General features: G+C 35.2%; 1 protein-coding gene across 1 annotated transcript in view; it reads left to right on the forward strand.

Annotated features, from left to right (window-relative positions):
* tusc3 (tumor suppressor candidate 3) overlaps positions 1-11,007 on the forward strand; it is a 60,568-nt gene extending 49,561 nt beyond the window's left edge. The window contains exons 8-10 of the mRNA XM_043231599.1: positions 745-819; positions 10,069-10,159; positions 10,861-11,007. Coding sequence (XP_043087534.1) covers positions 745-819; positions 10,069-10,159; positions 10,861-10,876 — 182 coding nt within the window. The 3' untranslated portion in view covers positions 10,877-11,007. The remainder of the gene's footprint in view (positions 1-744; positions 820-10,068; positions 10,160-10,860) is intronic.
* Positions 11,008-11,996: the final 989 nt, after the last annotated feature.

Genomic DNA, 11,996 nt, shown 5'->3' on the forward strand with positions numbered 1-11,996 from the left:
TTCAAATTAGTATTATTATTTAAATAATATATTTCTTTATAAAATAGCAAAGATTTAAATTGTAATAGCATTTCGCCATATTACTGTTTTTTTTTTTTTCATTCAAGAAGAGACTTCATTCAAAAACATTACAAAATCCTGCTGAAAGTGTTGCATTTGGTTTGAACATATACATTTTGGCATTTCAAAACGTCAGACAGTAGTAGATGTTTTTGCCATGTCTGTTCGTCTGTGGTTTAAAAATCTTGCTTGAAATCTTCTCACACATGTGTTTATCCTTAGAAACACCCTGCTCACAATTGCTCACCTGGCCATGTTGGGTATGTCCTCCCGAGTGTCGCTCTCCGCGTGAACTTCCTCTGTAATTACGTGGGTTTGTTGACTGTGCCTGATGGGTACAGAGTGAGCAGACAGGCACAGACCCTCTGCTGCCGTCTGGCTCGGCTGCTGGAGGAGAGGGGAGCTTCTGGCTGCTGGCAGAACACCTCATGTTCGTCTGTCTTCCTCTCACCGACACCTAGCTTTCCCCCAGGCTAGAGAAGACCTCCCAGCTGAGTGAAGTGTGCTCAGAGTTGAAGAGTGTCTCGTTTCCATTGTGTTCACAGTAATTGAAATTTCCAGTTGTGCTAAAGCTACGCTTTGCCAGACCAATCAGTAATTTTACAGGTACCCTGTAAGCACTGTATCAGGTCCTAAGTGTTTATTCTGCAAACCAGCCAGTACTTTCTTTGACTTCCATCTCAGATGCGGCCATCACCATGGGAATGGTCCTTCTGAATGAAGCCGCCACCTCTAAGGGAGACGTGGGCAAACGAAGGAGTGAGTTTGTTACGTTTCTATTTATTTCTCTCACGTTATTACTCATGGTAAGGTTTTTACAAAAATCGTAACTTTTAGTAATGAAGCTCACAATATACATGTATACTGTATATCATTGAAGGAGGGACCATAACCATATCTAGGAACCAGAGTATTTTAGAGACTATTTTAATATGATTGTAAATTCCCAGATGTAACTTTAGGCATTTTTATACCACCAGTTAATTTATTTAATATAAGTTAAATTAAAAACAAAAAACGGATTCAGCAATTAGACACATTAAATACCTCAAAGGTGACAGTAAATGCATTTTTAATACAGTATTACAAAAATGTTTTATTTCAAATCTGAGCAACAAATCAGCATATTATTCTTAATTGTTGTTATTAACACATATTCAGATTTTTATTTTGTTTTATATCATTTTTATTTAGCAATTGGAAAGACAAAGGAGTTGGTAATTTCATTCCCAAAAAAATTTAATTTTTTAAACTGTCATTTCCAACACAAAATATCAGTTGAGATGTGGTAAAATGACACTAAAAAGGAAATTGTATGTCTACTGTTGGATATCAAATTAAACAAACTAGCGAGAGTGTGAACAGTGCTTTTAAGAGAGTTTTCTTGAAGTCCATAGTTAAATAAACACCAAATAAATGGCCTGCCACCCACAACCATAGCTTTAAGCCTTCCAAGGGCAAGCAGCACTCAAACAGTGTAAAAAATCTAGTTTCTTTCTATGGCTCTGTCAAAAAGAGCATTTTGAATATGCTGAAAAAGCATCAATTAGATGTGTGCTTTTCACAGTCATGGTTTCAGTGTTCTTTAAGAGGCATAAAAGCATCAAAAGCAGCATAATTTTCCATTTTTGCATATTGATATTGTGTGTTTTATTGTGTTGTGTTTTCAAGTGTGTGTTCGGCTGCTGATAACTGTGAGCATGAGTATGCGTTTTGCATACAGTATGTGTGTGTGGCCTGGTATCACCTCCTGCTCGAGTCTCTGTCCCACTTACAAGTTTTCGTTACATGATCTTTTTTTTTTTTTTTTCATCTGAGCTTCTCACATCAAACCCGTTCCCTTTCCCCCTACTGCAGTGCTTCTCAGGGGTTCCCATAAAGACAAGCATCGCTTCCAGACTCTGATAGATGAATAGCTTTCCATGTATTATCACTGCATTAGCTGTGGAGACCACTTAATGTGATGGCCTCCGTCCCACCTCCAAAGAGTCATCCCCAGCTTTGATATGCTAATGGATTGAATTATGGGTAATATGTAAATGCTGAGTTATGTAAATGATGAGTTATTTTTGGCTTGGTTTCAAACTCACCTCCATGACAAACAAGGGGAGTGCTTTTTGTTACTGATTTTAGACTGCTCTGAAAAAGACGCACGCTCTTTATGCAGTACGCTGGGAGACAAATGCTTGTAATTACTGTATGTGTGTGTCAGCATAAGGGTATAATTGTGGTAATTGCAATTTGTGTTTGTGTGGGTGATCATGTGTAAGGCAGGAATTTCAGCAGTCATGAATACGTATCTCCATTTAAATGTGGTGCACACATTGTTTTTAACCCTACTTGTGTTAGTAACTCATGCTAAATACCACTCAAAATACACAGACCGGTTTTAATTGAGCTGGAAATGGATTCAATGCTGATTTAGAATTATTCAGTTTGTTTTGCACGGAATTACCTAATTAAACCTACGCAAATAGTGAATGTAATTAGTGTGTCTTAGGGTGCATTCTTCTTATGAAACAATGAAACAGTGCTATCCACATATAGGTTTAAATCTGCACTACGTAAAAATAGTTTACAGTACGTTTTTATATTAAACATGGTTTAGGATCGCTGGTAAATTTCACAACTAATTACAATGAAATTGAAATTTTGACCACAGCTCGAAATATTATTCCTTCAAAAATTCCTCAAAACTCATTTTTGGATTACATGTTACTTTTAGTTTCTAAAGTGCCCCTAATATAGATTGAAAATTAGCGTTCATGCAGCGAGTAACACAGCTCTAAGTGAATGAAAATCTGAAAGTGTATAAAGTTGTTGTCTCTCAAAAGAAAGAGTCGACTCTGAATTATTTAAATGACTTGTTTTTTTTAAAAAACAGTCTCAAGCCGTTTTATGTTGACGTCAAAAACAATCATTAGCAAATTGCCTGCCCACTTTTCTCGTTTGTCCGAATCGTTCTTTGCCACTAGGTGCCACTTTTGAAACGTTAAAAGCTTATAAACACTGCTTTAAATGAGAAGTAAAAGTAATTAAACAAATTGTTTGAGTGTCATTGAACAAATAAGGTAAAAATGCCATATCATGGTTTTTTGACCATGCATACATGTCAACCTATTATTGGAGACTCCCATAACCTAATCATAACCCATAATAGGTGCACTTTAAATAATGTGTTGTTATCTCCATAATGAACTTTTTTTTTATTTACATTTTGCAGATTATTATCTGTTGATTTTGATAATAGGCGGCATTCCTAAAATATAACTTACATCTCTATTTATGTTGGCATAATAAAATGAAAATCTAGTTAACTGTAACTTTTTACCGTGTTGTGCAACATATAAAACATGTGCATTTTTATCACTTCGGTTTGTAATTCCTCCTTTTGTCCCCTTTTTTTCAGACAGCTGAATTGGATATTTGGATTTCATTACTGAAATCGGATCGCATATACAGAAATGCTTCTAAATTGTATCAAAAGCGAGTGAATCAAGAATCAGTTTGATTGGCAGCCCAAAAACTCAGAGCTTTAATCTATAGCTGACTCCATAGATGGTGTCACATTATGGGATTGTAATGCATTAGCAATGTTTAAAGCAGATCTGATGTGGCATTTCATTAATTCACAACCAAAGCCTAAATCCTACAGTAAGCTCTGGTATTTCCTTTAGGAAATGCAAATCTAAGGTTCTGCAGTAAGATGTTTTTTATATAAGATTAGACTTGATCTAGACAGGTGGATGTTTTAAAATGATTCATATCCTTCATAAAGCTCACATTAGCGGGTGTTTTAGCGACACGCACCTTCTTGACTTCCTCTCTCCAGAGGTTGTGTCTCACGTTTTCCCCTATGCCACCCAAATTTGCAGTGGCCATCATCCGCCATGCCAGAGCCGTGGTTCAGAGGTCAGAGGTCACGTTAGCGCAGCGGATAATTAAACCGGTGGTGGCACCTCGTCTCCCCAGCACTGGGCTTTTCTTACACCTGTCACTGTTAATTGACCATTATGCATATATGAATCTACATTATTATAATCTCATCAGTCAGCCTCAGAAAGGTTCGGTGTGGCGAGAGGTCATTTTACAGAGAAAGAGACTGAAGGATGAATAGATTATGTGTATCTTGAAGCGCTTCCCTCGGGGTGTGAGAGGAGGAGGAAGACCCTGAAGCTGAGGCAGATGTTTGCTCTGTAGGCATTGCTGGCTGACCCTCTGTCAGCCACTGGAGGTACATGAGACGGGCACACTGACTAATTTATGTGATGGGGTTAAAGTAATAAGTTCTGACTGATGAGATATGTGCGTGTGTGTCATGCAAAGGCATGCATATATATGCTTGTGCTTTTGAGCGCATGTCACAGAGATGAAGTTACTCACAAGGATATGGTGTCTGAACTAATCTGTGTTCACTTCGGTCTTGTGCTCTTTTTTAATTTATGTTAGGGGTTGGCCTTACCTTTGTTATGTCATCTCTTGGGCTCTATTGTAATTTCTTAGATTTATATAATATACATTGCTTTTTTTCTCATTTGAAAGTATTATCTAGCTCAGATTAGCCTCACAGGAAACACTGAGTACTTAACGTCTCACAAGATGCTGTAAGGTACTGTGCAGATCTCAAATAAACAATGTCAAGATATTATTTAATCCATTATAAATAAAGTTGATTTAATACGTAAATATCATAATGCATTACAATTATTATTACATATTATAAATACGGGCTTCATAGATAGCGTTAAAGAAATTATTTATTCAAGTTATATATTAATTTAAGCGTCTTTAATGGCACTTTTTAGCTACTTATTTCATACTTTCTGCCTTCTTCTTGATTTAAAAGCATATCTATAACAAAGGAGATTTAAAGGCTCAGTTTTTATTTTAACAGAAAAAAAATAAACAAACACATTTTTTTTATGAAATTGCAGGGGTTTGTTTTGTTGTTTTTTTCATTTATCAAGCGTATAGTTGTACTGTTTCATTTTTTGCATCTTAAAAAATGTATTTCTGTGTTCTGTTCTGTGTTTAAATAAGCCTTTACATCTCCTTCGTAAATGCTTTACAAGGTATAAATAGTCCTCACTTTAGATGAGCTCACAAAAATAGATGGATGGCAACTACTGAATGTTTTATTACTACCTGACTTAATCATGAACAAGAGCAGGAACATGTGTTAATAAAGCATTTATTAACACACTGAGCAACCATCATCGTGTGTCTAAATAATATGATTTAATAATGTACATTTAAGTAAATTATTAATCATTTACTTGGATTTTCCAAATTATCTTATTAAACACTCGCAACTCCAAAATAAATGGTTTGTAAATAACGTAATAATTTAGAAACAATAAACTGATTATTAATAAAGTATAAAAAAAACTACAATTATTAAACATTATATATATGCTCAAGAAGAAGGCATTTATAAATGCACTTGTAAACTGCTTACTAATGTATAATAATTTTGGAACAATGCCTTATCAAGCATGAACTGATGATTCATAGGGTGTAATTATTATAGTGTTACCTTTATTTCAAATGGTTTTGCTGCAAAGCTCATTTACATGTGGAAATATGAAAACACTTTGCCTATATATCAATATTTATAACAATGCATTTTCATTGAAAATACAGTAGGTTACAAAATATCCCAATTTACTATTGCTGAAGTCTACTGTAGCTTAAACCTAATTGGTTCTTGGTTAATAAACATTTCGAACAGTGTCAGGTGTCATACAGAAACTATACTGTAATGTAGAACCTTAATCCTGTAAGGTTTGTTTGTTTGGCGTTTTACACCATGTACAGCAGATCTTATTCTTTATGCATGTACAAAAGCATTTGCTGATAATAAATGGTGAAGCTATAGGACTAACAGCACAATCGCATTGATGGATCACATCAAGGCAGTCAGCTTGTATGCAGGTCCTTACCTATCAGAAAAAAATAAATACTGTTTGCACCAGTCATAACAATACACTGTAAAATGCTTGAGTAATGCAACACTTTGTGAGACTATAATAGAAATTGACTTTTTTTTTCAACGGGGTTAGAAAAGTCGACCTAAATGCAGAAAAATCCTATCCACTGCCTGTCTGTTTTTGTTTTGCTCAGTACACAAAATACTCAATCACTGAAAGAGCTCCGATAATTAAACTAATATTCAAGTTAAGTACAATTTAAGTGTGTAATTATAGAGGAACTGATTGTTTTCAAGCAGCTCCCGAATCTATCACTGGTCAGATAAACAGATAGCCCCGCCCCAAAACTTGCACCATTGGTTCAAACAGCAGATGGCAATTAGTCACTAGATGTCTGTGGCAGACCGTGGTTGCTTCATAGACTTTTAAGTACATGTCTGTCAACAACTTACTGTTTACAATTTAAGTAGCCGACATTATTGAGCCAATTTTTATTTTTGTGCTACAGATGCTCTTGCTAGAATTTAGCTCAGGATATTCTTTAACATGCATTCATAAAGAATATTAATGCATTTGGGACACACAGTTTAGAGGGAATAGCCCATTATGCAGCATTAAATGCATTTGCAAAGAAAGTAGATGGAGTATCTTATTAGGCTCATCATCATAAAAATGATATTTAATACATAGCCAAAGGCAAACTATTGTATGCAGTGCCATTAGGGAGAAAATAAAACACTCCCTAGTAAAAACTAGTGCAAAAGCTAGCGAAGAGTGACAGTTTCGATGTTTTGCAACACAAAAGTTATGAATGATTAGTTCAAGAGGCAGATGTGTATTCAAAGGATAAAAACAAGGTGAAAGGGTGTGCTTTCAAACTGTTCACAACAGGAGGCCTATCTGCTGGATTTGCAATAGATAGGTGGTCCAGATGTTTGGCATGTGTTAATAAAAATGCTGCAGTGTAACAAACTGTATGTTACCATGATAAACATATCAGTTCAGATCAGATCAACAACCAAAACTTATATGCGTGCAAATCTTATTTTTCATGGAGTATTAATTTACACCAGTGGTCCTTTTTTAAACCCAAGCTCATTCACCTCGGCCTTTAAAAAAACATATCTATCTATTTAACTCTCTTGGGTCTGAGGGTGTTTTGGGGGTCTGGAGAAGTTTTGACATGCCCTGACATTTGTGCTTTTTTCAGTTGCTCAAAATATAGAAATGGCTTAAGTCTATTAACACTGTAACCGCAAACTGAAAAAAATGACCACAAACTGGGCTACAATAATATGTTAGCAGCGCTGATAAAGACAACCAAGAATGCACTTCCAATGCATTTTATTAAGCATTTTATTTAGTGATGCATAGTTTATCCAAAAATATAAGTTCTATCACTACTTATGTCATTCCAAACCTGTGTGGAACCCAGTAGATATTTTAGTGTCTAAACCAACATTGGATCCCGTTGACTTTGTCCCATTCTAAAGCCAAAAATAAGTCCTTTGGTATAATTTGGGACCTTTCTCACTTTTACTTCTGTCTAAAAGAGTAAGTACATTTGCAAGGCTGCAAAATAAACCTCTGGTGACTTAAAATGTTAATTGCTACTCTGCAGAATAAGAATACTTGCACAGTGAGTGGTTGATCAAACCCAGCGGTCGTCATGGAAACACACTGACTCGAAGCATTTAAAATAAGAAGATGCCAAATGAAGACTGTCAGAGTAGCGACGCTTAGTTTCAAACCCCACTTTCCCCTCCAAAACATTTACGGCAAGCTGCTCCATGCAGTTGTAGGAAAGTCAGCCAAATGTGATTGCACCAGTGCTCCGTTATTCCGCAACATCACATTAGTTACCCTGCAACACGGACGACCCTGAAAATAAATGTTTAACAGCTTTTAAATGTCACATCTCAGTTAGTCATGTTTGTCATTTTTGCACAATGCAGAGTCCTTTTTGCGGCTACTATGGCGTGTCTTCTGGGAAAGCTTGTGTAACGTGTCAGGGAAATGATAATAGGCTCGAGAACATCAAGGTCTCAGAGTAAACGCTGTCGCATGAAGCCTTGAAAACAAGTCTTCGGGGAAGTTCAGTAGATACTGAAACTTTAAATTAAAAGCTCGGTGTGTGTGTATTCTGAGGGTGTGATCCCAGGATAAGAGGGTGTTTCTGGATGACTAATCTAGAGAGGAACAGTGCTGGCGGTGTGGTGTAATTGGAGGTGCCCCTCTTTTGAGGAGGTTAACACACTTTGATTAAGCTCTGATTAGCTTCTCATTCAGCTAAACAGCAGCTGCCACTGCTTCACTCTTTAATATGTTTACTACTTACACGCTGACTTCTCCCACGCACACACAGCCTTTTGGGAGCCATATTGTGCTTTTAAAGAACCCATAACTTTCTTCTCTATACCCCAAACAAAAAAATCTACGAAATAATGTAAACACCTGGGAAATGATCATTTAAGGTGATTTACCGCAACTTGCCTTTAATACAAGTTCTTAGAATATACAATTTCTGAGTAGTCTCCGGTTAAAGGTTGTCTAGCAGAACATCTGCCAGTTGCATTAGAGTTGGAGGAGGGAATCTGCATCCTACTCTTCTCTCCAAAAATGTCCATGGTGGTTTGATCAAATTGAAGTGATTTATCTGGCCTGTTTATCTTTGTGCTTCAGTTGTTTAGGTTTTATTATCATGAGACCATCTATTTTTGCGTTTTAGCATTGGTGTCTGACTCTGACAATTCACCCATTCAACACATCTCATATTGATATAGAAAAGATAGGCCCGGTTTCACAGACAGGGTGTAGGTTAAGCCAGAATTATGCCATAGTAGAGTTAGGACATTTAAGTGTCTTTTATGAATATGCCTTAGATAAAACCATAACTGTATCTTAAGGCAAAACAATGAATCTGACCAATTTTAAGACCACTCAGTACAAGTTTCGTTCAGTTGAAATAGCCCAGACAAGCAGTTTAGTCCGAGTCTGAAGTCTTGTCTATAAAACCAGTGGATAGACAAAAATATATAACAAATAAGGTAACACTTGGGAACGTTAGGTAACATTACACAAATTTAACTAGCTGCTTATTAGCATGTATTACTAGTATATTTGCTGTTTATTAGTTTTTACGTAGCATAGAGTAACGCTTTATTTTGCATGACCATATTGTAAATCCATTAAATTAGTTTACTGAGGGAAAACCATTAGTTAATAGTGAATATATATATTACAAAAAGAAGTGTTACCAAAAGTTTTTCTTAGATTTTTCTTTAATGTGCCACAAATCAAGCACCAGAATTTTATCTGAATGTTTACTGCCTGTATACCGTTGCTTGCATACCTTTTTAGCCCATAACTGAAGAACGAAAATAACTTTAGCAAGAACCCTTGGGAATATCAGGGCATTGGGAGTAAGGGATCAATACGTTTTCCATTTTCATATTTTTTTGAAATCTTATAAAAACATCTTGTAATATCTTCTTCATATGAACAGCTCGTCAAATTGATATTTGAAAATTTTACATTTGATGAACTTCAATGGATCTGGAAAACAAAACACATACAATGCCAATTGCATTCTATAAACTTGTTAAGATGTTAAATTCTCTGGATGCATGCAATATTATAGATTATTTTATTTTTCTTGATGAAATCTCTTATCTCTCTCTCTCTCTCTCTCTCTCTCTCTCTCTCTCTCTCTCTCTCTCTCTCTCTCTCTCTTCTCTCTCTCTCTTCAAGTGCAATGTTTATGGCTTCACATAATGTGATTCAGCAGGTTATCAAATTTTGGACACTATCTCATCTAAGGGACAAAGCAGCTTACTCGGCATGTTTTCTAAGCATTTAAGTAGCGATTATTGTTTCATTCATTAGTAATGGCTTAATTTAAGATGGCTGTTTGGGATTAGCTCTTAGATCAAAGTTCATGAAAAGCGATTTTCACCAATGCCTTAATCCCATTATAGAATAGCATTGTAGCATACTAATTAAGTTTCATCAATGTAAGCATTATTCAGCTCATTAAGAGAGTGACACTCACTGTGCTTTTGTTTTTCTGTTTTTACAGTTATCTGTCTTGTTGGACTTGGTTTAGTGGTGTTCTTCTTTAGCTTTCTTCTGTCCATCTTCAGATCAAAATATCATGGTTATCCTTACAGGTAAGCATTTTCTTTAGGTAAGATCTATGACTGTTAAAACTCACTCTTGTAGCACTGAATTTGTTATTTATATAACAAATTATATATATATATATATATATATATATATATATATATATATATATATATATATATATATATATATATATATATATATATATATATATTCAACTTGCAATTTGTTTTATATATATTCAACTTGCTCCACAAACTTTGGGCATTTGTAATAAATAATATATATGTATTTATTTTTTTTTATTATTTTCAGCTGTCAACTCTTGTTCAAAGTTTGTTAAGCAAGTTGAATCAAGGATATGTTACTATATAGTCAGTGTTTGGAGAAAAGAAAAGCCATCAAAGTCTTCACAAGTTTCACTGAATGAAAAATGAGTCAGTAAATAGAAGTAGGCATGAATGTTTTGTTTACATAAGATTCCTTTAAAAGCACTGAGATATATTCTAACTGGAACATCCCTTTTACTTGATGTAGTGTTCATGTACATCAGCCTAGGCAGAACACTAGCTAATGAATCAAATAGAATGCATTTAAATGTACAGCAACTGTGGTTGCAACAGACTCCAGCGAATGACCTTTTTTAGTCTAAAGAAATCTTTTCATAATGATTAGATGAAATCACTTCCAGTCAGCGAACATTTCATCTTTGACACTCTTCTTTTTTTTCCATCTCACTATTTTTCAGCTTCCTGATTAAATAAGATCATGTCATGGAAGAAAAAAGCTGCCATTCTTCTGGAGCTCTGCGTATGAATTCGACTACAGTTTGACTGTAACGCACTGCATGTGTGACCTAAGATAAATAAACTAATCTATTACCCACTGCCGTGAACTGTCTAAAAGGCTGTGTGTATCAATTGAAGGCAAATGAAATGATTTCTTGCCTATATGACCAGTTTTTTAATTGCAAATTGAGTCCTGAAGGTTTTGTGGGAAGAAAAGCGTACATGTGCATGAGAGTGTATTCATCTGTGTGTGTGTGTGTGTGTGTGTGTGTGTGTGTGTGTGTGTGTGTGTGTGTGTGTGTGTGGCTGTTATTTGTTATTGCCATTTATGATACCTCTCTTGAGGCCGTTGTGCACGCCTCAGCAGATTGTGTCCTCTTTTTGTCCCCTTCAGTTAATTTTTTTTTCTCCTTATCACTCGCTTTCTTCCCTTCTCTCTCTCTTTTCAAATCTGTGAAGGAATATTCAAATATTAGATTTTTTCCCTTTTTATTTTGGGCAGGTCGTGAAAGGGATTTATAATCTTCTTTATTAAAACCAACTCGGCTACCACCGATCCAATTAAATTCGTTCCAATATCAGAACTAACATATTTATTTAACTTCAAACAAGAGAACTGGGTGATAACGTCCATGACATTTTTCTCGGAAGCAAAGATTTCCTTAAAGGATGTAATCTAAATTAGCTGTCATCATAGACAATAATGTCAACCCAACTGAAGCTTCTAATACACATTTATTGCTGCATCTACTTCATTAAAACTTTTTTCTGTTTGTTTTATTGGTTGTCAAAAAGCGTTTAATTAGTGCTTGTAAGCTTCAAATAATTTATCTCACCGTTTGACGTCTATAACGCGGCATAATTTAGCCACCTAAGAAGCCTTTTTGTGTTAAGAGCGAAAATGTGTTTACTTTAAATGTGCTAATACTATACTTAAATCTCAATTAATAAAATAAATTAGTTGAGCATAGTGATCAAAACATTAAAAATGTTTGCTAATGCACATGGCGTGCGGGTTCTATTTTCGAAAATCGATTTAATAGAGAAATGATTATTTGTGTGCGTTGATAATGATTTATAATCCACAGAAATTCCA

Source organism: Puntigrus tetrazona, chromosome 1 (genome assembly GCF_018831695.1).
Source record: "Puntigrus tetrazona isolate hp1 chromosome 1, ASM1883169v1, whole genome shotgun sequence".
NCBI classification, from domain to species: domain Eukaryota; kingdom Metazoa; phylum Chordata; class Actinopteri; order Cypriniformes; family Cyprinidae; genus Puntigrus; species Puntigrus tetrazona.